The following is a 22,610-nucleotide window of genomic DNA, read 5'->3' on the forward strand; positions in this document are numbered from 1 at the left end:
CGGAACGCGCACCTGCGGGACTACTGCCGCAGTGCCTGCTGGGAGGGCCGCAGGGGCTGCCGGGAGTTCGCGGCAGATCCCGGCGGCGCGATGCTGCTCTTCTGCCCGGGCTGCGGGAACGGGCTGATCGTGGAGGAGGGACAGCGCTGCCACCGCTTCGCCTGCAACACCTGCCCCTACGTACACAACATCACCCGCAAGGTGCGGTCTGGTCCTGCGTTCCTGCCGCGTCCCGGTCCGTCTCCCTCCCTGTTCGCGGCGGCCAGAGTGGGCGGGCGCCCGCGCGAGTCCGGTGAGGCCCGTCCGCGCCCGGAAGCTCTCGGCGGCCCCGCCGCGCGCAGGGGGAAGCCGAGGCTCCAGGGCCCGCCTGGACCCGACCGCGACCCCCTCCCCGAGGCCTGCTTCTCCGCGTCCGCGTGCTTCTCGGCCACCGCGCGCGTGGCACCGCTGCCAGCACCTTTGCACACATTTTCTGCGCGGTTCACCCTCCCCCTGATCGTCATGTCAGTCTTTGGTCTCGTGTTTACTGAAATGATTACTGTTTAAAACGGCAGCCTCTTCCTCCAACTCATCTTCCCTGTTTTCATTACCTGTTGAACTCACTGTGTTCCCGTATACTTGTGTTTACTTACGTGTTGTGTTTACTGATCCTAGGACGTAAGCTGTGGGAGGGCAGGGTCTTTTTCTGTGTAGTTTCCTCTTACGTTCAAGTCTGAACACCTAGGACGTAACTTAGAATGTACTGGATGTATCTATGGTACAGAGTAGATCATAATTTATTTTCCTTTGTACACCTTTACTTTTATAAGTAGAGCACATTGGTGCTACCTCATTCTTAATGTTTGCGTACTGCTTCACTATATAGTGGTGGGAGTTTAGAGGCTGAAACTGGGAAGAGTGAACTCTTATGTAACCCTGAAATTTCAAGGATGTCTGTTAAAACTTGGGAAAAAAGCCAAAGGTGACGACTTGCTTTGAGAGCTGTCAGGCTTTCGGGAGTAGCTACCCGGATAAGTGGTACTCTTACCTTCAGTTGTGTTTGTTTCTCTATTCTTGGGTTATCAAGTATTACAGAGGTGTGGGAGAAGAAAAGTGTCACCCTTAAGCCATTTTTTTCTTCTGCTCTGGGGCATCATCCAGTCCTTGCAGAGACGTTCTCTGACTTCTGAGGCTCTCTCTTTTCTGTGGGTCATCCCAGTCATGGATCTTCAGAATTAGCAGAGCTCTCACAGAGCAGAAACTTGGTTTTTATATACTATCTGTCCAGTTTGTTTTGAAGGAAGGAAGACTGGGGAGACACTTGAGGGCAGGTATGGTTTGGTGGCCCAGGTGTGTACTGTTCACTTACTTGGAGAGTCTGAAGACTTGCTGTTCTCTGTTAGGTAACAAATCGGAAATACCCAAAGCTGAAAGAAGTGGACGATGTGCTCGGTGGAGCAGCTGCGTGGGAAAATGTTGACTCTACTGCAGGTGAGGAAAAACCTGAGCTGTGGATAAGTGTGAGGCTGTGCCCTGTGCCCCCTCCACATCAGAGTGTGTGGTGTATATGAAGTGGGCTTCTGTAAATAGAAAACATTTTTTTTCAATAGTTTATTTGTTACACAAACAATATTGGCATAAACCTTAAAGTCACACATGGTGTGGATTCCAGAATGCATGGGACAGCCATAACTCACCTTGTGTGTTCTATTTTCAAACGGTCTTTAACTTGTTTTGAGAAGAAAAGGGGAACCTGGGAAGGGGAAGAGGAGTGTTCCAAGGTCACAAGTCTCCTGGCTCTCCTTGGTGAGAGGAGTGGCAGTGATACCCCTGTTGTCAGCCTTAAACCCTGGGCACAGGACCCTAGATGAGCACTGTGTGTGGGTGTGTCTATATGTCTGGCCCTTTCAGATAACACTTACTTCTAATAGGTGTGTGTGGATCACAAGCATCAGTTTTATATGTGGGTCACTTGTTTGTTTTTCTCATTGCCAGAGCCGTGTCCCAAATGCGAACATCCTCGTGCATACTTCATGCAGCTTCAGACCCGCTCTGCAGACGAGCCGATGACCACCTTCTACAAGTGCTGCAGTGCTCAGTGTGGACACCGCTGGAGGGACTAGGGCCAGGCTGGCCCAACTATGTTGTTGTGTTCTTATCTCATTCCCCATATTTTAGTGTGCTCTCTGTGTCCTGAGGTTCTTTTTCCTGGTGTGACAGGAAGCTAAACCTTTTAGGGTCTCTTAGTATAGCTAGCAAGGGTGCTGGGAAATGTATCCCATCTACCACTCAGTGGATGAGCTCATTAATGTCCAGGGAGGTTGTGAGTTGGGGGAGGAGTATCCATAACTAAGCGCTCCATTTAAGGTCCTGCTTGCTCACCTTGGGCAGTGGACATCCCCCCACCATCTACCATTACTCTGAAATATTTAAACTGTGTGCAGAGCCAGTAAAGGAAAAGTTATTCATTCAGTACATTAGAAATCTCTAAGTATTTAACTGTTTATTGCAAACTTATTTATTCAAGATCTATTCTGAATATTTAATTAAAATGAGAAGTCGTATATTGTGTTCTCAAGTGAATGCCTCGGGTAGGCATCCAACTGCAAATCACCATTCCAGAATCAGCTACTGTACTCACAGAAAACTGGTCATAGAATTGCTGATAATGTAGATTTTGATTTATCATTTCTATCCTTGTTTCCTAGGATTGCAGTATATTTATAGGATACTGTGTTTTCATACTTTGTACTTTCTCTGTTCATCTTTCCACTCTCAAAAAGAACACCTTTGACTAGGTGGGGCTAGGGTCTAGGTTATCAGTGGGTGAATTTCTTGCTCATGGCCTTGGAATTAATTTGTTTTCCAAATTTCTTAATAATGAAGTTTCACTAATGAAACCACAGGACTTAAATTTGTGTTTTTGATACAGATCTTTACTTTTTGGAGGCACTTGGTTTCTTTCCCAGAAATGATTGATCTTTAAAGTTTGACATGATTGTTTTCATATTGCTGTAACAGGTCCTGAGCCGCCATTATCTATAATTTGTTTTATTTCAAAATAGTTCCAATGTTAACAAATGTGATTTTATCAGGTGGGTGTTATCTTTAGCTAATCTTTTCCTTATGCCGTTAGTTTTATTTCCTTAGGTGGCAACTTTGCCATTTGCCTTTGTTGCTGAGGCAGCTTGGATCGGGGGTGAGGGTCACACACCCTGCAGTCAGCCTCCGGTCTGCACCGTAGCTATGAGAGCTTGGTCAAGTTTCTGAACCTCTGCCTTCGTTTCCTCATGTGTAAATGGAGATAATAATATTCTATTTCAGGGGTTTCTAAGCTTTGGTAAGAAGCCAGATAGTAAATATTTTAGACTTCGTGGGGCAGGAGCCAAAGTGTAGGAAAACACAAGCAAACAAACTTCCACAATTTTCTTACAGAGAAAATTGAAAATTTCTCATAGTAAGTTAGAACAGTATTCTGTCAAGTGGGTTTTTTGTTCCAGGATTTCTTCCCTTTCCACCCCTTTTTCTCTCTACTTGTGGAATCATGGTGTGGGTTGTGTGGTCTGCTGATCTTGGGTTAGTAAATTCTAGCTTCAAAAAGGTGGGAGGGACACTGACAGACCAAGAGAAGGAAGCTCTCTTGATTAGGCTGCTAGAAAAGGGATGGCTCCAGGGAGTATAAAAGTATGTGGTCGTAATAGGTAAGACCTAGGCTAAGCTGTTTGAAATTTAACTATTAGACAGAAGTGTGATTATGTCTCGGGTCATTCCTAAGGTGTTTTCCTGGGCTTTAGCCCTTGCTTCCATCTCTCTGTGGGTCCTGGCTTTCTCAGTCTCCAAAGAGCTGCAGCTCTGGGGTGTCCACACCATGCCCAGGATGTATTAATGCACAGAACGCGGGTGCACACTCACACATAAAAATATGCACACTGAAATGTGACCTTATTTGGTACCCCAAAGAACATACAGCCAAGAAGCATATGAAAAGATGCTTATCATCACTAATAAGGAAGTGTCAATTAAAAACAACATTGCAATGTGTTTTCCTATCAGATTGGCAAAGAATAAAAAGATCGCTGATGTGTACTGCTGGGGAGGGTTGCCTGCATTCTCACAGTTCTGGGGGAGTAGAAGAAGGTATATTTTTGGAGGACCACTTGGCACTATCTATCAATATTTTAAAATGCTGAGCCTTAGACCCCACAGTTCCATCCACAGCAATTTTCTGTACAGAAGTACACATGGTAAATAAATATCCATGCATAGGGTTTTAATTACCTTCATTTAAAACAGCACAACACCCAAAATTAATGTTATATGTCAATTATATCAATTAAAAAACTAAGATATTATCTATAGGCAACCATCTAAATGCATCGGTGGGATTGTTCAGTCATGGCACATGCTACCGTTTCAGTCATTGGCTATGCGGTGACCTAGAAAGATGTTGAAAATTGACATTAAAAATGTGAATTCAGAAGTTGGAGTGATTTGTGCTAACTTCTCGTATGGGTGACTTCAGTGGTGAGATAAAAGGGGAGTCCCATTTTTTCCTTTGGTATTCTTATTTTTGTAACAGACTGCATTACCTTTCTGTTTAACACCCTCTCCAACCCGATGCTCACAGGTTGCCTTAGCTGTTGAAGGAGAACCTGCACCTCTTCCAGAAAAGCCTGGAAGCCACAAGGGCCCTGGGAGTCCGGACAAGCTTGGAAAGTGTAGCTTTGGGAGCACTGCCTTAGAGTGACCTCTGGTGTCCTGGCCTAGGGCGTCTCCCAGAGAAAGCAGATCTGCAATGCTGGTCAAGGTCTTCCTCGCTTTCTGGGGCTGGTGAAATGCATCTCAGTTGTGTTTTGGTGGAGGAATACAGTGGATACTCATCCACCAATCAATGGAAGAATCACCAAAGTTCATGTTTGGCAACTTTGAGTGTCATGGGGAATGAAAGATTGTTCCACCTCATAATTCCTGGGTCTGTGATTAGTGGTGACAACCACCTCTTAGCCCTACTGGGGACAGCTGCTCTGCTGCGTGCTCGTGGTTTCAGATGTGGGCGGCCTGTGCTCGCATCACTGGTTGCTGCAGTTATCTCCGGACTCGGGCTGAGAGGCTTTGCAGGGACAGTCGGAGGCAAGTCACCTGCAGGTCTGGAGGGTTGGGGCCCCTCAGCCTTGACGTGGGATCTGGCCGATGCATCTGGGAAGGTGAGTCATCTCCAAGAGAAGGCAGGTTTGCAACGCTGATCACGGTTCTCCTTTCCGGGCCAGGAGGGGTCGTGACTGCTGCTGGGCAGAGGGGAGAGCACTGTGTGTCAGGCAGTTTCTCATCTTGCAAGAGACTCACGACCTTTGTGGGGATGAGTGTGAGTGAGTGTCCTGTGACTGGATGGTCTCAGCTCTGACAGCCACGAGTGGAGATGAGGTCCAGATCCTGGGGTTCAAGCCCTTTTCAGGACCCCATTCCTTTGGGGGACCTTGGGGCAGAAGAGGAGCCAGGAGTCGGAATCCCTCCTTGGAGCAGTGGAAGGGGCAGCAGCTGAGGGTGGGATTCCAGAAGACGGGCAACTCAGCCAAGCAGAAGAAGGGGAGGGGGGAGTTTGTGCTCAAGTAGTGTCCAGGAGCCACCCTCCCAGGTTCCCAGAGGCAAGGGCAGCACCTGTGGGTGGTTCAGGATGCATTCCTCACCCTGTTTGGCTGGGTGCAGTGGGGGTGGTACACAGCAGACGGTCTCCCCTAGTGGGGCCTGGTGTAGGGAGATGGCATAGCAATGAGCCTTCTGACTTGGCTTCAGAGGGGCTGTGAGGGGGATTGTGAGCAGAGAATGCCATTTGGCAGGTACGGGAGGAGTAGACTCCCCCAAAAGCGCTGTTAGCACCCTCATTCTAGCCATTGCCCACATACGTAGCCGCCCTTCCTGCTTGCCCCTCTCAGAATTCATGTGGAAAACGCTTCTCGGTGCCACTTGCCTCTTCTGTAGCCGCCTCTGCGCCTCCTCTCTCCTCATCCCAGCTGGTCTTCCTGCCTTGGTCCCTCTGGCTCCCCACCTGCTGTCAGCGCCACCTGAGGAAGCACAGTGACCTCAAGCAGTCTCTTCCCAACAGCATCGGCACTTCCCATGGCTTCCTCAGGTGCCAGAGTCTGGGGTCCGAAGGGGGACCCTGTTCCTGCTTCCATTTATAGCCCAATTTCCTAGCACAGTCCTCGTGTTGCCCAGTTTTCAGCTGCTCCTGGGGAGCCAGGGGCTGAATTTCTTCTTCCATCAGAGAAAAGACAATGCTGGATAAATGTCTATTTACATAACACTTCACCTGTGTGTCTGCCAACTTCTTGGGTGGGTGGGGAAAATAATGGGATCTCTTCCCATTAAAAAAATGTGAAACGGACACTGTGTAAAAGGGACAGTAAGCTGTTGCAGCAATTGACACGAAGCTGTGAGGCACCAAGGAGCCCTGGCCTGACTCTGCACAGATGCAGGGCTCCCCCAAACGCCGGGGCAATGGCCATCCCCTGGGAAGGGACTGCCGTGGCTTAGCCCCCTTCAGGTCTCAGCGCTCACTCTGACCCTGTCCTCACACCCTGAGGGTGAGCTGTGACCATGCTGCTCCCCAATCTCCATCCAGTAGGTGCTGCAGAAGGGTGAGTGAACTCGCCACGGCCTCCCATGCTGTTGCTGGTAGTGACAGGCAATGCTCCATGCTAGGGAACGGTGAGGTCTTCCTGATCATTGATCTTAATAGGGGTCTGTCCTGTGAGCACACACATAGGCTGCTACGGGCGTGGGGGTGGGTTTGGAGTGGTGTCTGCTGCCTGGTGAATGTGTGTTGGCTCCTCCAGGGTTTACGTGCTGTGGTCTGTGTGCACATCTGCTGCTGTTTCGGCTCCTTATCACCCATCAGGCTTGCATAACCAGGCTGGCCCTGCTTCCTGCTTAGGAGCTATCAGTGCACCATCTGGACCTGCAAAAGGGGTGATAGGTTGTCCTCAGCCTCCCCACACCCAGACACTTCCTAATACCCAGCCCCTTGTCTCTAGCTGACCTCTGGCACCATGCATATGTTCCAAGGGCTGATGAACCTGGCCTTACCCTCAGTACCTGCTAACTGTCCTAACCCCACAGTGGGCCTGGCACAAGGATTGCACTGTCAGGGTGCACAGCCTCATCTTGTCAAGCTGTCTAGGTGGACCCCGGTTCCAGTTGTTGCTGGTGGTGACAGATGGCCACACTGGAAGACAAAGTGTTGGAGGAGGAGCTCTTCTGGGCCGCTCTCCCTCACAGGGGAACTCAGAACAGGGGTGCTCCGACAGAGTTTAGGAAGCACTGTCTGTTGCATGGATACTTCACTGCTGTCCTCCTATGACTTCCTGGGCAGAACACTGGTATAGGTCTTTATTGAAGGCACCCTGTGAGGGAGTAGGTGGTGACCCACTCAGAGCACCCCCCAGGAGCATCCAGGGGGAGAACTTCCCAAGGTGGTTCCCATGCAGGACCCCTCAGCTCAATCCCTTGCAGGTCGGACCTTGGAGAACGGGGCCCTGATGCGGGACATGGGCACCTGGCTGCTGATCTGCTCCTGCATCTGCACCTGGGTCGGCTTGGGGGCCTCTGCACCAGGGGAAGGAGGAGGTGAGGGCACTAGAGAGGTAGGTGGGTGGAGAGTGGGGCAGGGCAGGGCTGTGCTCTGTCAGACTCCACAGGGAAGGGTTTGTCCCAAACTGTGCTGGGACTTGTCATCCAGGAATCAATCTGGACTTTGGTCCCACCCATGCATGACGAATCAGAGCCTGTCACCACGCAGGCCTCCAGACTTGCCCTTGATGAATTTCTCAGGGATCCATCTCTAGGGACCGCCTGTCAGGGTGTCAGCTGCCAGAGCCTCACCGTCACCCATTCCCGCCCTGGAGCAGCAGCTACTGTGTCACTTTCCCCAGGGCCAGGTGCTGGGACTGTCACCTGCCTCAACAACAACATCCTGAGGATTGACTGCCACTGGTCTGCCCCAGAGCCAAGCCAGGGGGCCAAGTCATGGCTCCTCTTCACCAGGTGAGGCTGGAGGGCCAGGCACACCTGAGAAGGGGGCAGGGGGCAGGGTCGAAGATAGGGTCCCCATGATAACAGCAGCAGGGGACCGGCTGGTGCAGCAGTCCCTTGGCCAACACATGCCTTTTCCAGCAAGCACGGGCCAGGCAGCAAGCACAGGTGTGTCTTCCAAGCCAGCGTGTGCAGCGTGCTGCTTCCCCCTGAGGAGGTGCTGGTGCCTTCTGACAGCTTCTCCATCACTTTGCACCATGACGTGTCTGGGGAGGAGCAGGTCAGCCTGGTGGACTCACAGTACCTGCCCCGGAGACATGGTGAGGCCTGCAGTGGGGTGTCCTGGCCAGGAGGCATCTGGCTGCTTGGGAGGTGGGGGCAGGGCCCTGCAGCTCATAACCCCCATGGCCCATGAGGGCTCTCAGCCCTACTAAGAGAGAGCCAGGGCTATGAGCAGGCTGGGCCCCCGGGAAGGGCAGGACCCCTGGTTACTGGAGGGTGGGGTTTTAGAGGAGGATGAGATGCAGGGCTTTGAGCTGGGGCACAGGTTACAACTTAAGTTACTTGAAATGTACTTCAGTCATAGCAGGAAGAACTATAGTGAGACCCTGGGAGGTGCTTCCAGGAGCAGCTCATAAAGGGAAGGGGAAGGCAAGAGTTTGAAATCACCTTGTATGGGTGCAGGGGCTGGAGGAAGTCATTGACATCCTGTCCCACCTGGGGTTCTCTGAACCTGTTTCCTGGTGAGGCCCCTGGTTTGAGAGGTCCCACTGGAATCTTTCAGATCTCCAGTCGGGGGCGTGCTGACTGACACACCCTCATATGGCCTCATTCTGTTTCAGTGAAGCTGGACCCTCCTTTGGACTTGAATAGCAATGTCAGCTCTGGCAACTGTGCCCTGACCTGGAGCATCAGTCCTGCCTTGGAGCCACTGACCTCACTCCTCAGCTATGAACTGGCCTTCAAGAAACAGGAAGAGACTTGGGAGGTAACACTTGAGCTGGCTACCCCAGGAGCCTCTGGGACAGCAGCCCAGGGATGCTCCTCATCCCACACGGGGGGATGTCAGTTCAGGATTAGGAGGAGGGTAGGCGACCAGAGCCAAGGTAGGTCTGTGCAAGCCTGATGAGTGTGACTGTGCACATATGTGTTTGTGTGTGTGTATACACATGTGTCAGCATGTAAGGGTGCCTGTGTGTGCTTATATGTATGAGTGTTCACAGGGCAATCCTATGTGTTTGAGTGTATGAGTATAGTGAGTGTGGTGACCATGTTCGTGTGTGCATGTGTGTAAGTGTGCATATAGGTAAATGAATTAAATGTGCATGCATGTATATATGTAAGTGTGTCCATGCGAACGTACGTGGTTGTGTGTGCACATGTTTATGTGTGTGCACATGTAGTGGTTGTGCATGTTTATGTTTATGCATGTGTATGTACGTGTGTATATTTGTGCACGAGCATGCATTTATGTGTGTAGGTGTGTGTGTGCATGTGCATTTAATTATGTGAAACACGTGTATGTGCATTTGTGCATGCATTTGTGTGTGTGAATTTATGTGTGTGTCTGTGCATTGGTGTGTGCACGTGTTTGTGCATTTGTGAATGTGCATGTGCATATGTTCTCAAGGGCCAGTGGGCCCAGTCTCACCTTCAGCAACTGCTAACCTTCCTTAACCCCACAGCAGGCCCGGTACAAGGATCGCATTTTTGGGGTGACCTGGCTCATCCTGGAAGCTGTTGAGCTGGACCCTGGCTCCAGCTATGAGGCCAGGCTGCGTGTCCAGATGGCCACACCGGAGGATGAAGTGGCAGAGGAGGAGCGCTTTGAGGGCCTGTGGAGTGAGTGGAGCCAGGCCGTGAGCTTCCGCTCTCCCTGGATAAGAGGTGGTTGTTGCCCTGCCGGAGTCTGGGCGTGGCCTCCTTCCCCCGTTCATCCCACACTTCCACCTGTTCACTCTCCCGGATCCCCGCCCTGCAGCAGTCATGCCGTAGTTGACTACTCTCCCCTGGAGATGTGACATGTGTAAGGAGGAAACAAACTCCTGCTGAGCAGTGGGCTTCCCAGGAACCCGTAGTTACTGGGTATCATTGGGAGTGGGTGTGGGCAATGTCTGCACACTAGGCCTGGGGCTTTTGTTTCTGGAGCCTGGATATGGCCCAGAGGTGCTAAGAGTGCTCGCTGAGCCTGATGACCGTGCATACGGGCGTGTGAGGCACAGGGGTGTGTGATTTACCCAGTGTGCTGTAGCAGGGGTGGCACAAACCTCTGAGGCCCATGTCGAACTCTCCTCTGTGGCCCAGGGCACTCCTAGTGGTGCCTTTGCCACGCACATGGATCTGGAGAAACATCCAGAGCTTGAGCGCGCTCACTGCCCCGACCTTTCCTGCTCGTAGGCCGCCTGACACCTGCTTTGGGGAAGCCCCACGGCACCCTTGTTGCTGTCTTCATCTTTTTCCTGCTGACCAGTTTGACCTTTGTCCTGTTCAAGCTGTCACCCAGGTTGGTAGCCAAGGGGCGTGTGTGTTTGAGTGTGTGCATGTGTTTTTGAATGTGTGTGTGTGAGAATTTGTGTTTCCTTTTGAGTGCGTGTGCCTGTGTGGGTGTGAGTCAGGTGGGGCATCGAGAGCCAAACCAGCAACCCCTTTCCCTGTGCTCCTCCCCACCACGTGGTCCTGGATGTCGTGGGATTTTTAGGCCTCTGCTCTGGACAGAGGGGAGTTCCCAACTTGCCAGGTGTTGGGGCTGTCTGTGGCCCCAAAGAGCTGTGCAGGGACTCAGAGTCACCAGGATCAAGTGACCTGAGGTCCTCGGCTCTTGCCTCTGAAGGTTACTTGGTGAATTGCTCATTTGGTGGATGTCATAGACCAAGACAGACACCAGGGCCCTCCTGAAATAAGCCATCATACACATCAGGGTACAAGAGGCCTCATCAAAGACCGGGTGCCAGAGGATACTGGCCAGGTGTGGACAGGTAGCAGAGAAGGTGAGAGGAGGTCAGACAGAGAGAGCAAGGTTGGGTGGGGGAGAGAGGTGTTGGTGGGGCCTGGTGGGGTTGGTGAGAGGGCTGAGGAGGACGCCAGGCTCATCCTCAGAGCAAAGGGAAGTGCGTGAGGTGTGTTAGATAGTGTGTGACGTGATATGGTTTATGTTTTTAGGATGGATGTTTGGGGTACAAGGGGTTGGGGAGAACCTGCGAGGGAGCCAGCGCTGGGATCTGGAGAGAAGATATTTGGCTTGAGTTGGTGAGAGAAGTAGACATGGAGGAAAGTCGAGGGAAATGCCAGGGTCTTAGGAAGAAAAACAGAGGGAACACGTGGGCCGATCCGATATGATCGGTGACCCATGATGTCACCCCCAAGGTGGGGAACTGGAGGGGCCAGACTCCAGGGGAGGTCAGTGAGGTTGATTTGAACCTACTGGGCTGGAGCCTTCTGTGGCATCCGCGTGGGAGGACCACTGAATTCTGGGCAAGTAGATGCAGTGCTTAGGGAGAGGTCAGGTGGGGCAGAGAGCTGCCACCTGTCTGCTAATGGCACAGGTGCGGTTCCTGCAGGTGCTGGCTCATTATGCAGGCTGAGGAAATGCCTGATCACTCCCAGCTATCAGTTCTATGGGGTCATTAGCCAGGAAGGCCACAGGGTGCCCAGTGTCGGGTCTTGCCTCGAGAGCAGGTTTGGACCCAATAGAAAGAGAGAGCATGGCAGCAGCAAGGATGAGTCAGGGTCAGTCACCTGCCAGTTGGCAGGAAACTAAGTTCCCTGCAGTGACCTCATGCGCCCAGGACTCGGGCTTCAGGAAGAGCCCCCCACCCCCGGGTCGCCATAGGCCTCTGACTGTCCTCCCCTGGCCTCAGGGTGAAGAAAACTTTTGACCAGCATGTGCCCTCTCCAGCGGCCTTCTTCCAGCCTCTCTACAGTGTGCACGATGGGAACTTCCAGGTGCGTGCCTGGCTGCTGCAGGAGGTGGGGGTGGGGCGCGGCCGGGCTTGCCCAGATATCTGCCCTACCCAGGATGTGGGCTTTCTGGGAGGACTTGGGGTGGGCAGGGGAGCCTTTGTCAGTGCTTTGAGCTTTCTTGGTGTATATAAATTTACATAGTGTCTCAAGTGGGCCAAAAAAGTACGTGTTTTTCTCGGTTGCCTATTTTTTGTTCTTGTCTTTCTAATTCCGTTATTGATGGAAAAACATGTAGGCTCTCTACTGATGTTGTTTCTTCTAGTTCACAGCAACCCCTTCCAGGTGAGGTGCGAACCGTGGGCACCATCCGCACCCACCAGCTGTCTCGTACCTTCTTCTTCCCCAAAGGTGGCTGTGTCTGTGGCCACGGGGAGTCTGTGTGCTCTTACAGGGCCCTCACGGGTCTATGGGCAGTGCTCCGATGGTTACTGTGGAGTGCCTGGCCCCTCCTGGGTCTCTTGGGAGCACACTGGCACCATGGCCCATGAGCAGACTCTGCATGTCCCCGTTTGTGGTGCCAGGTGCTCCCACAAGCCAAATCAAGCTGAAAACAACCTGGAAGGTCAAATGAGACCTTCTGTGCAGACCCCTCCTCTCCCTGCTTGCCCGGTTGGTCTTGCTCCCCTAAGCAGGAGTAGGGACCAGGGAGAAGCTCCAGAGGGTGATCTCTGGTGTCCACCCTCCCAGGTGGGCAAAGGACAGGAGGTGGTGCTTCCCAGGGTCCACCAACCGGCTCTTCCAGGGTCTCCCCTCTGGCCTTGCAGCGCCTCCCACCTCCTAGCCCTTTTCTCTCCTGGCAGGCAGCCAACTTTTCATGACTGTTGTCTCAGAGTGTGCTTGGGGGCTTAAAGGGGACCATGGTGTCGTTGGTGGGGCCCACCTCATGCCCCAAGACGATGGGCATGTCCCCTGAGGCAGCTGTGGACAAAGGCTGATGGGGGCAAAGACTTTGATTGCCCCTGGCCTGTGTCACCTGGTTCACAGGCCCTCAGACCCTTTTCTGTAGAACCAAGACCATGGCCCAGGGTCATTTAGACCCTTCAAGTGCTGGTCTGGGGCCATGGGTCAGCTCTCCAGGAAAAGGACAGAGATGGAGGGTCTGGAGTGTGTAGTGCATTTGTTTCCCACCAAGGGAACAGCTTCCTTTTGGAGGTAGGGGAGTCCTGCTGTCTCATGGAGGAGTCCGGAGTCTGCTGGCCTCAGCCCAAAGGTGCCAGTTCCCACAGCAGCCCTGTGTGTGTGTGTGTATGTGTGTGTGTGTGTGTGTGTGCATGTAGGGTGAGGGTGCTGCCCTTTCTCTAGCTGCTGAAGGTGTCAGGAGCAGCAGTCGGGTTTCTCTGTCCAGCACCCGCCAACATTGCCTGGCTCAGGCACTGTGAGCACCAGGCCCTGTGCTGGGGGACTGATGAGGGTCCTGAGGGAACTAGGGCTCCCACCTGGGGCTTGGCTGTCCTATGAGAGGAAGACAGAATGTTCTGAGCTCAGACGCTGCTTGGCCTCTGTGTGTGGAGGTCAGGAGCGCTTCTTGGAGGAGGACGCAAGGCTGCTCCCAGGCTGCGGCCTGAAGGTGTAGCCTGAGCCTTCCCCTCCCGTCTTTGCTCTGTTCCAGACTTGGACAGGGGCCCACAGAGCTGGCTGGAGTCTGAGCCAGGACTACGTCGGTACCCCACGAGAAGGCTCAGAGTCCAGTGTCCAGGAGGCCGTTGCGATGCTCACCTATGACACAGGGGTTCCCTGGCAATCACTGGGCCTAGAGGAGGAAGAGGGCCTTGGCACAGGCCTCCCAGCAGATGTACTGTCAGCTGGGCACATGGAGTGGAGAGGACAGCCACCTGCCTACCTCCCCCAGGAGGACTGGGGCCCTGTGAGCCCCCCTGGGCCAGCTCCCTTGCCATCACAGGGCAGCAGCAGTGGCTACTGTGCTCTGGGCTGCTACCAGGCATGCTGCCCCTCAACTATCCCTGGAGACACACATAGCTCTGTGTCCATCTTGCCCGTGGCCTTTGGCATTTCCCGTGACCAGCTTAACCTGGATCCCCAGCAAGGAGGTACCTGTGTGGGAGTTGTTCACAGTCAGAGGCAAGACCCCGTTGAATAGGTAGCATGAGGACTTGTGTGGCATTTTCGTCTCTTTTACCCTTGGCAGATGCTGGTCTTGATCCTGAAAGTTATAGAGCCCTGACCTGGTCAGTTGCACCCTGTCTGTTTTGGGGAAAATGGACTAAAGTCTTTGGAGCTCACCCTTGACTGAGACTGGACCTCGTGTAGAGGGACACTTATACAGTGGTCAGACCTCCTGTCCAGATGGAAGCAGGAGGACCCCCTCGCCCCTCCACTCTGCACCTGTGGGGAAGGGCCTCTGCCTTCAGCTTCCATTAGGGCACCATTGTACCTCACAGGGACATTTAATTACGTAGGCATGTTTGTACTTCTTGTTACATATGCTGCATAGGAAGCAGTAAGCTTAAGAAATTGGTCTGTCCTAACTACTGATCTTTTATCCTTGGTGTCTAGCAGTGTCAAGCACATAGTAAATACTCAAGAAGGGCTTCATAAAAAACAAATGTACCAATAAACTTATGAGCTGGTTCTTGAAAGTTAGGAATACATCAGCCAGGCAGAAGAACGGAAGGAGAGCATTCCACCCAAGGGAAGGAAGGAACATGCAGAAAATCATGGAGGTATACTGACCATGTTTTACTTTCATTTTTTTAGGATATTATCATTGGGTGTAAACTTCTAGGTAAACAGTGTTTTCCCTTTAGCGTTTGAAGACATTGCTCTGCTTTCCTCTCTTCCATTGTTTGTGACAAGGACATGGCCCTCGCACTGTTCTGACTGAAGTGTGTCTTGTGTGTGCACATGTGTGTGTGTGTGTGTGAAAGAGAGAGACCGCTGTTAAGTTTCCCTCTATGTCAACTTTTGGGCATTTTGCTAATGATGTGTCTCAGTGTAGCTTTGTGCTTGGTTCATCAAACCTCTCTGAGTAGATGCAGCTAAGTTACTTGGAAGCAGTTTGGTGCTTCTGTGTCTTGCCTTTAGTACTTTATAGGTGGGACCAGGGCTGGCTTTAGTCTAGGGATGGTTACTCCCCAACACTAACGCAAGGCCCTCCTGAGTTCTCTGCCCAGTGTCTGCGGACCATGAATTTCCCCTGCCTGGTCGGCAGCAGCAGGCACCGCTCCCGGCCCCCTGTGTGTTGAAGCGCCGCTCCCAGTGAGTCCTCCTGATAGTTCCCATCCCACTTCAGCAGCTTCCACACATTCATACACTGACCTGCCAAGTCCTCAAGGGGTCCATTCTGCAGACCTTTGGCCTTCTCTCTCTCTCTGCAGCTCTCTGTTTTCTGGAATGCGCCCTGCAGACTCCAGCTGTTTGGTCTCCCTGGATGCTCTGCCTCCTCAGCGCAGTTCCCAGGGCTCCCTGCACCACAGCCTCCATCAAGGGAGGAAGCAGGGACAAACTCTCCTTCTCCCAGGGAGCACTGTCCTTCATTTTCTGGTGTCTAAAAACTTAAAAACCATGTTTCAGATGTTTTGTCCTGTGTTTTGGTTATTTCAGACAGAGGGGTAAACCCGGTCCCTGTTACTCCTTCTTTGCCAGAAACAAGTCCATATTACAGGCTAAAGCAGTATTTATTATGTTTTTATTCCCAAATAGAAATAACCCTGTTTTTTTCTGATTAGAAACTCTTTTAGTGACTCATTAGAGAAAATGAGATTACAAATATGAAAAGAATTAAAAATTACCAGTAATCCTATCACCCAGAAATGACAGTCACTAAACTCTGAGTCCAAGACCACATTATCCCACAGCCCCTGGAGCATAGTAGGTGCTCAGTAAATGTTTGTCAACTGACAGATTTTTTCTATGTTGACAATAATCACCATTTCACATTCTGTTTATTTATTTAACACATATTTACTCAGCCATGAATGGCTTAGGATGTTAAATGTATTAAGCATTTGGTTGCAATAGTTTTCAACTAAATTGGAGAAAATCCATCTGTGGACATCCACTAAAACAGAAATTCCTGAGTATTTATGTAATTTGGATTAAAATAGCCTCTTCTAATTAAATGTATTTCTAGGAAATTTTCTTCACTTATTAATTTTACTTAGTTTACTTAGGAAAACTTTTGAACTGATTGGAGTGCTCAGTAAAATCTTCTACCATCCTCTGAATGAAACGAGCTATTTAAATGAGTGTCTGTTACAGAACAGTCTTTATTCTAACCTTTCTGCACAGCCTGTGGCTCTCATTAATATGCCTTTTGCCACTGAAGTTTCAGCTTTTACTTCTTCACTCTGAAATGGCAAATACAGTTCTCAGAGGTGCCAAGCGTTGCTGACACTGAGTTCTGCTGTGTAGTTGACCACCTGCTGCTCTGCTGTGCATCCAGTTTTGTCTCGCAGGGGACTGGGGAGTCCTAGAGGGAACAGGAAAAACCTTCCTCTCTTGCCATTGCAGTACATTTTTATGGTGCTTCATCCCCATTGCTCCACCCCCCCACTAACTGCACCCCATGCCTTTGCAGATGGTAAGTTCTTAGTTTCTCTATATGCACCAGGAATCATGGCGTTCACTCAAGATACCACAGAGGTGCAGTATTTTAATCCTGGGGGGCGTGGCAGAAGCTGCAACTGCTCTGCTGGGGATGTGGCTGCGCTGTTGAAGCTTCCAGCAGCTGGGCAGTCCTGGGGGACCCAGAGTACACAGGAGACCTGGGGATGGCAGGGACCAGGACCGAGTCATTCACAAGTGAAGGACCAACTGCTATGGACCAGAATTTGGTTGCTGCTTGGCCCACAGATGGGCTGGAGGTAAATTTCATGTTATTCATTTAAGTATAAGACAAGAAAGTACAGGGCAGCTTTATGAGTAGGACTTGTCAGAGCTTTGTAATAGAGGAAACAAAGTCCTTGGGAGATGGGCGTCAGGGTGAGAGGTGGAGGGAGTCAGCTGCTACGAGGCAGGCTTACGATAGATTAGTAAAGAGCAGGAATCAAGCCACCAGAAATTCGAGTGGGTATCCAAGGATTCAAAAGGGTAGAAGGGCCAGAGAAGTCAGGTGTGTTAGCTGCAACATTCACATTCAACAAACATTTATTGAACACCTATTATGTATGAGGTCTTTCTTTATTTCATGTCTTAGTTTATCAACAGATGATTGTGACATTGGTATTGATGCTCAGACTGTACTGTTAAGGGAGACGAGCTCTGCGATACCAAGTGGCGGAGCCAGTTGAGGCCAAGTCAGTTCCAAGTGTTCTTGTCACTTCTCCACACAGAGCTGAGAAGGTCTCCTGCAGGATGCATGGGCCAGCAGTGCCACATTATAAAAGGTGACTCATAGCCTTCCTTGAATGGACTCTTGAGCTGTTGGAAACCCAACAATAGTGTTCTATTTTACTTTCTTTAAAAATAAAAGTAATACATGTGCATGGTAAAAATTTCAAATGGTACTGAATGGTATAAAATTAGTATTTTTTCTCTCCATCATCTCCATTCTTACTTCTAATACTGCTCTCCAAAAGCTACACACCTGGCAGTGTTCTCAGTGCCTACTATACACAGTGTTTTTGTGATTTGTAGTGATATTTAATACACAAGATGGTCAGAAAACTGAAAGCTGTGTCATGAGAGCAAAATTGAAGGACCTAGAAAGGCTCACTGTGCAGAAGAGTAGTCTCTGGGGGGCCAGAGTGGCGTCATCAGGTATGTGGGGGACAGGCATGTGGGGGAAGGACTGATCCTGTCCCAGATGACTCTGGCTGCCACAGTTGGAAGCAGTGGCATGAGTAATGTCGCAGAGGCAGGTTTTAGCTCAGCACAAGGAAGGACACAGGGCCATGTCAGTAAACCACCTCCTCCAGGAAGTATTCGAGCAGAGGTTTACACAGCCACTTAACAAGGACATGGTCATGATAGCAGAAGCCCCAGGGAAAGGTTTCCAGTCTCCAGGTCATGCGAGTGGGTGTTAAAAATCAATTTAGAGGAACACTCTTACATGAATATAATAGAACACAAGACCCTAGAACACATCATATGTAATGGTCTCTGTGTTGTTTACTTTTCCTTTGTGTGGTGGGCTGTCTGTACACTGGTCGCGATGTAAAATGCATTTCTTACTTGAGATTCCAACAAATTGGAAAGCTACTCTGCGTGGTGACCACCAAGAAGCTTCTAGCACTCATTCTGTGAGGGTCTGGACTGTATGTCAGGAGACCCAGGTCCTCCCTTAGCCCCATAGTCACAACTAATTATCCATCTCAACTTAAGTTTCCCCATTCGTGTAACATGGCTCAAGGCCATTTAGAACTTTAGAGTGGTCAAAGTCTATTTTTGACCCTATGAACATTCATTTATTCAGCACATACTGCTTGAGTAAGGCCTTCTCCATGTCAGCCACTGTTCTAGGCATGGGGACACAGATTACACTGAACAAAACAGACCAAAACAAGCCCCTGCCCCTAGTGAGGCTTACCTTCTAGTTAGGATAGACAGGAAGGTTAGAAGTGAATCACGGTGCATGTTAGACAGCAATGTGTGCCAGGTGCTAAGGAAGAAACAGTCAGGGGAGAGGGCTATGAAGTATTGGATAGAGGGCTGAGGGTTTAGGTGGGGTGGCTGGGGAGGCTGACTACAGAAGGTAACTTTTGTGGACCTGATAAGAATGAGGGTGCTAGCCATGTGGATATCTGGAGAAGAGGGTCCAGGGAGAGGGAAAGAGCAGTGTGAAGGCCGTGAGCTGTAAATGTGCCTGGCATGTCCTGGAACAGCAGGGCGCCCATTGTGGCTGGAGGGCAGTGAGGAAAGTAGTAGAAGAAACTGGAGAGGCACAAGAAGCACAGGGCAAGCTGTGTGGGAGAGAGCAGGGTTGTCCAAATCCGCCTCCAGTTCCTTTTGTTGCTTGGTATTACCTATCCCCTCGCAGTTTCAGGACCAAGTGGGTGCTCTCAAAACTGAGATCCTGTGCAGGCCCGATGTTACTAGCATTTGGTTGGATCAACCTGCGTGGAGCAAGTCGAAGGCCCTTAGAGTGGCAGTTCTCAGCATCCCCTGCCCTTTGGCCTGCGCTTTGCTCAAGCAGGAGTTGCTCTAATGTCAAGAGTCTATGTTTCTCACTTTTGATTTAGAAATTCCATCACCCAAAGTTAAGTAGTTTCCACCGGGAGAACTTCATCTGGAGTCTGAAAAACGTACCTCTTCTGGAGAAATATCTGTATGTTTTGGGCCCGAGTCAAAATGAAGATTGTCAAACAGGTCCTTCAGCTGTTCAGGAATGAAATAATGACCAAATTAAGACATTTTCGAGTATTCCCCCCCCTCAAAAAAGTATTTTTATTGATACTTAAGTTGTCAAACCTTCAACTGTCAGAAAAGTGTGGCGGTTCACTGAGCTTCATCAAGTCTTAAAATTTTGCCATATTTGCTCCTGTTGCTTTTTAGAGAATAATACTTCTACCTTTCCTACATTTCAAAGTCGCTACATTGGAAACCACCTATACACTTCACATAATTCTATACTCCCATCTACATGCATGTTTTAGTATTATTACTACAAACATATGTATTCACAAATTATGTAGAGTAATATTTGGCATATTTTCAAACTTCAGATAAATATCACACTCTATAATATTCTACAACTTGCCATTTTTTATTCATTATGTAGTTCAGATTGACCCGTTACATATATGTAGTTCTAGTTCATTTAGCTCATTAGTTCCAAAAGCCGGAGGTGTTCCATAGTATATATATATATGCCATAGTTTATCTGAATATACTGTAATTCGGTTGGTCCATTCTCTTAATGGAATTTTAGGTTGGCTCCCAGTTTTTGCTATACACATACTATGCTCCACGGGAACCCTAGCGCCTGTTTCCTTATGTACAACAGTTTTCTAGGGTGTAACCAGCATGGAGTTTGGTCAAAGGAAAGGAAATGAGGGGCAGTTTTAGAAGTCCTGTCACGGGCAGTACGTGTCCCTTTTCCCCTCTGTTTTCTGTCTTAGTGTGCTCGGGCTGCCATAACACAATACCACAGGACTGGGAGGACTGAACAACAGAAAATAATTTTCTGCCAGTTCTGGGAGCATAGAATCCAAGCTCAGGGCACCATCACGGTCAGGTTCTGATAATTCTCTTCCTGGCTCACAGACGGCCACCCTCCCTGTTCTTATGTGGGGCAGACAGAGCGAGTGAGGAGCTCTCTGGTGTCTCTTGTTCTAAGGACACTGATCCCGTCACAAGGGCCCCACCCTCATGCCCTCATCTGAACCTGATCATCTCCCAAAGGCCCAGCTCCAAACACCAGCACGTTGGGAGGTAGGGCTTCAACGCATGCGTTTGGGGAACATGGCACAACTGAGCCCATAGTACTTAGTATGAACACAATATAAGGTGGTGGCATAAAAGCATAGTTATTTCTTTTTCCTCATCAAACTATGTCTGTCCCCCTTCCCCTAGTCTAGTTGTTCTCATTTAAATGGTATCCACCATTCATCTAGTTGATTTGGTAAAAAATCTAGGAGTTATCAGCCTTAATTTTGCTCTTTCTCTCACACCTAATACCCAAACTCTATCGGTTATAACTTCAAAAGACACCGTACTTCTCTCCACTCTCCCCATCTGTGATACTACCACTAAGTCCAACTGCCACCGTTTCTCACCTGGATTACTGCAGTAGTCACCTATCTGCTTCTGGCTCCCATCTGTCTCCCTATAGTACGTATACATTTGTGGGCTGCTACCACCTTTTTTCTATACTTAATATTACTTTTGTAAGGTTATCCATGTCGTTGCATGTGGTTCTAGTTTGTTAACTTTTATCACTAGAGTATTCTATTCATAAATATACTACACTTTAGCTATTCTACTCTTTAAGGTATTTGAGGTGTTTCCCATTGTGATCTATCTAGAACAGTGCTGCTATGAATATTCTTGTCCCTTGGTATATATGTTCATGTGTTCTTTGGGTGTATGACTTCATGAGTTCTGGGTTAGGACTGCTCGGTCATAGGACATCTCTATATTCAACGTTACCGAGTAATGCCAAACAGGTTTCCAAGGTAGTTGTGTAACATCATACTACTGGTAGCAGAATATCGTTTTCATTGCTCTACACCCTTGGTATTATCAGACTTTTTAATTTTTGCCAATCTGATATGTAATGGTTTCTCATTGTGGTTTTAATACACATTTCCCTATTTATTAGCCATTGGGTTAAATTCTTCATGAAGTGCCAGTTTTTCTTTGGGAATTTTTTTTATCATTTATTTTAGAAATTGAAGATACTTTCTTGATACAAGTCATTTGTTGGTTATATGTGTTACAGATATTTTGTCCCATTCTGTAGCTTCTCTTTTCATTCTACAATGTGTTTTGGTGAACAATCCTTAATTTATTGTTATCGAATACATCAACAATTTGCTGTGTGGTTGGTGTTTTGTGCCTTGTGTAGAATTTTTCCCGTACCTTGTGGTCATGGAGATATTCCCCTATAGTATCTTTCTAAAGTTTTATAATTTTTGTCTTTTATAATAGATCTATAATCCATCTAAAATATATTTATGTAATTGGTGTGAATTTTTCATATGGCTGATAAATCTTCCCGTTTATCAAAAAGACAGGCTTTCTCCCTTTGTTCTGCAGTGCCCCCATTATTGTGAATAATGTGATGCTTTTGGACTCTGTCGTTCTGCTGGTCTATTTGTCTATCTCTGTATCCATACCTGTGTATCAGCTGGGCTAGATTATGCTGCAGTAACAAATAACCCCCAAAGTCTTGTGGACTGAAATAAAGGCTCACTTCCCATGTCAAGCTGTGTGATATCATGGATTTTCCAGGGTTGTGTTCTATGTAGTCTTGCTTTGGGATTTAGATGGATGGAACTTTCACCCACTGGAGTATTGCTATGCTTTGGAGAAAGAATATAATAAATTGTACACTAGCTCTTAAAACTCAGCCCTGAAGTGATGTCACTCCTCTTCATATGTCAGTGACAAAATAAGTCACACACAACTTTCTGAGGAACAGAGAAGTGTAACACAGCATGTTCATGGAAAAAGACAATTGGAATATTTGTGAGTATCCCTAAATTTTACCACACTATCTTAATCTCTCTAACTCTTTCAGTCCTCATATCTGGAAGACATGTCCTCCCACCTTTGTGCTCTTCTATAAGAAAGTCTTGACTGTTTTTGGTCCTTTACTTTTCCATATCAACTTTGGAATCAGTATGGCATGTTTAAAAAAATTGTTGAGATTTGGCTGCATTTGGATTGAATTTGTGTATATCTAAATTTGGTGAAAATGGATATTAATTATAGTATATTTTTATTTGTTTATATTAGAAGTTTGAATAATCTAATCCATGAACATTGGTTTATCTCTCAATTTATAGAGATCTATACAAGATGCATATGGTGAAATGTTTAATCACTTTTATGATTGATTCCTATTGTACTTGCATTATGGGCAGAGAACATATGTTATGTCAGTGGTGTTTTCTTCAATGATGGAAATGTTCTATGTCTGTACTGCCCAATACATTAGCTTCTATGTGGCTACTGAGCACTTGAAATCTGACTAGTGCATCTAAGGAACTGGATTTTCTATTTTATTTAATCTTAATAAT

General features: G+C 48.8%; 2 protein-coding genes across 7 annotated transcripts; both read left to right on the forward strand.

Moving 5' to 3' along the window:
* Window positions 1-6: 6 nt before the first annotated feature.
* Window positions 7-4,459, forward strand: POLR3K (RNA polymerase III subunit K). 2 transcript variants are annotated; one of them, XM_036916037.2, is made up of 3 exons: window positions 7-201; window positions 1,383-1,470; window positions 1,975-4,459. In XM_036916037.2, the coding sequence occupies exons 1-3, from the start codon at window positions 91-93 to the stop codon at window positions 2,100-2,102; spliced, it is 327 nt and encodes a 108-aa protein (XP_036771932.1). In that variant the 5' UTR covers window positions 7-90; the 3' UTR covers window positions 2,103-4,459. The 2 variants fall into 2 exon arrangements, with proteins under 2 accessions (XP_036771932.1, XP_036771931.1); XM_036916036.2 differs by having other exon boundaries at window positions 91-292; window positions 1,975-2,015.
* Window positions 4,460-4,602: 143 nt separating this feature from the next.
* IL9R (interleukin 9 receptor) lies at window positions 4,603-18,965 on the forward strand. Of its 5 annotated transcripts, none has more exons than XM_057487851.1 (10): window positions 4,603-5,183; window positions 7,489-7,602; window positions 7,821-8,019; window positions 8,149-8,327; window positions 8,850-8,995; window positions 9,693-9,894; window positions 10,405-10,510; window positions 11,865-11,949; window positions 13,577-14,015; window positions 14,114-15,435. In XM_057487851.1, exons 1-10 carry the CDS (start codon window positions 5,027-5,029, stop codon window positions 14,212-14,214), a joined length of 1,728 nt encoding a protein of 575 aa, XP_057343834.1. In that variant the 5' UTR covers window positions 4,603-5,026; the 3' UTR covers window positions 14,215-15,435. The 5 variants fall into 5 exon arrangements, with proteins under 5 accessions (XP_057343834.1, XP_057343836.1, XP_057343835.1 ...); XM_057487853.1 differs by having other exon boundaries at window positions 9,693-9,849; XM_057487852.1 differs by having other exon boundaries at window positions 9,696-9,894.
* Window positions 18,966-22,610: the final 3,645 nt, after the last annotated feature.

Source organism: Manis pentadactyla, chromosome 10 (assembly GCF_030020395.1).
Source record: "Manis pentadactyla isolate mManPen7 chromosome 10, mManPen7.hap1, whole genome shotgun sequence".
Taxonomy (NCBI): domain Eukaryota; kingdom Metazoa; phylum Chordata; class Mammalia; order Pholidota; family Manidae; genus Manis; species Manis pentadactyla.

Coding starts and splice junctions, on each gene's coding strand:
- POLR3K (XM_036916037.2), top strand. CDS start 91: ATGCTGCTCTTCTGCCCGGGCTGCGGGAACGGGCTGATCGTGGAGGAG. Junction 202..1,382: donor TACACAACATCACCCGCAAG/GTGCGGTCTGGT, acceptor GTTCTCTGTTAG/GTAACAAATCGGAAATACCC. Junction 1,471..1,974: donor AAATGTTGACTCTACTGCAG/GTGAGGAAAAAC, acceptor TCTCATTGCCAG/AGCCGTGTCCCAAATGCGAA.
- IL9R (XM_057487851.1), top strand. CDS start 5,027: ATGTGGGCGGCCTGTGCTCGCATCACTGGTTGCTGCAGTTATCTCCGG. Junction 5,184..7,488: donor TGGCCGATGCATCTGGGAAG/GTGAGTCATCTC, acceptor AATCCCTTGCAG/GTCGGACCTTGGAGAACGGG. Junction 8,996..9,692: donor AACAGGAAGAGACTTGGGAG/GTAACACTTGAG, acceptor TTAACCCCACAG/CAGGCCCGGTACAAGGATCG.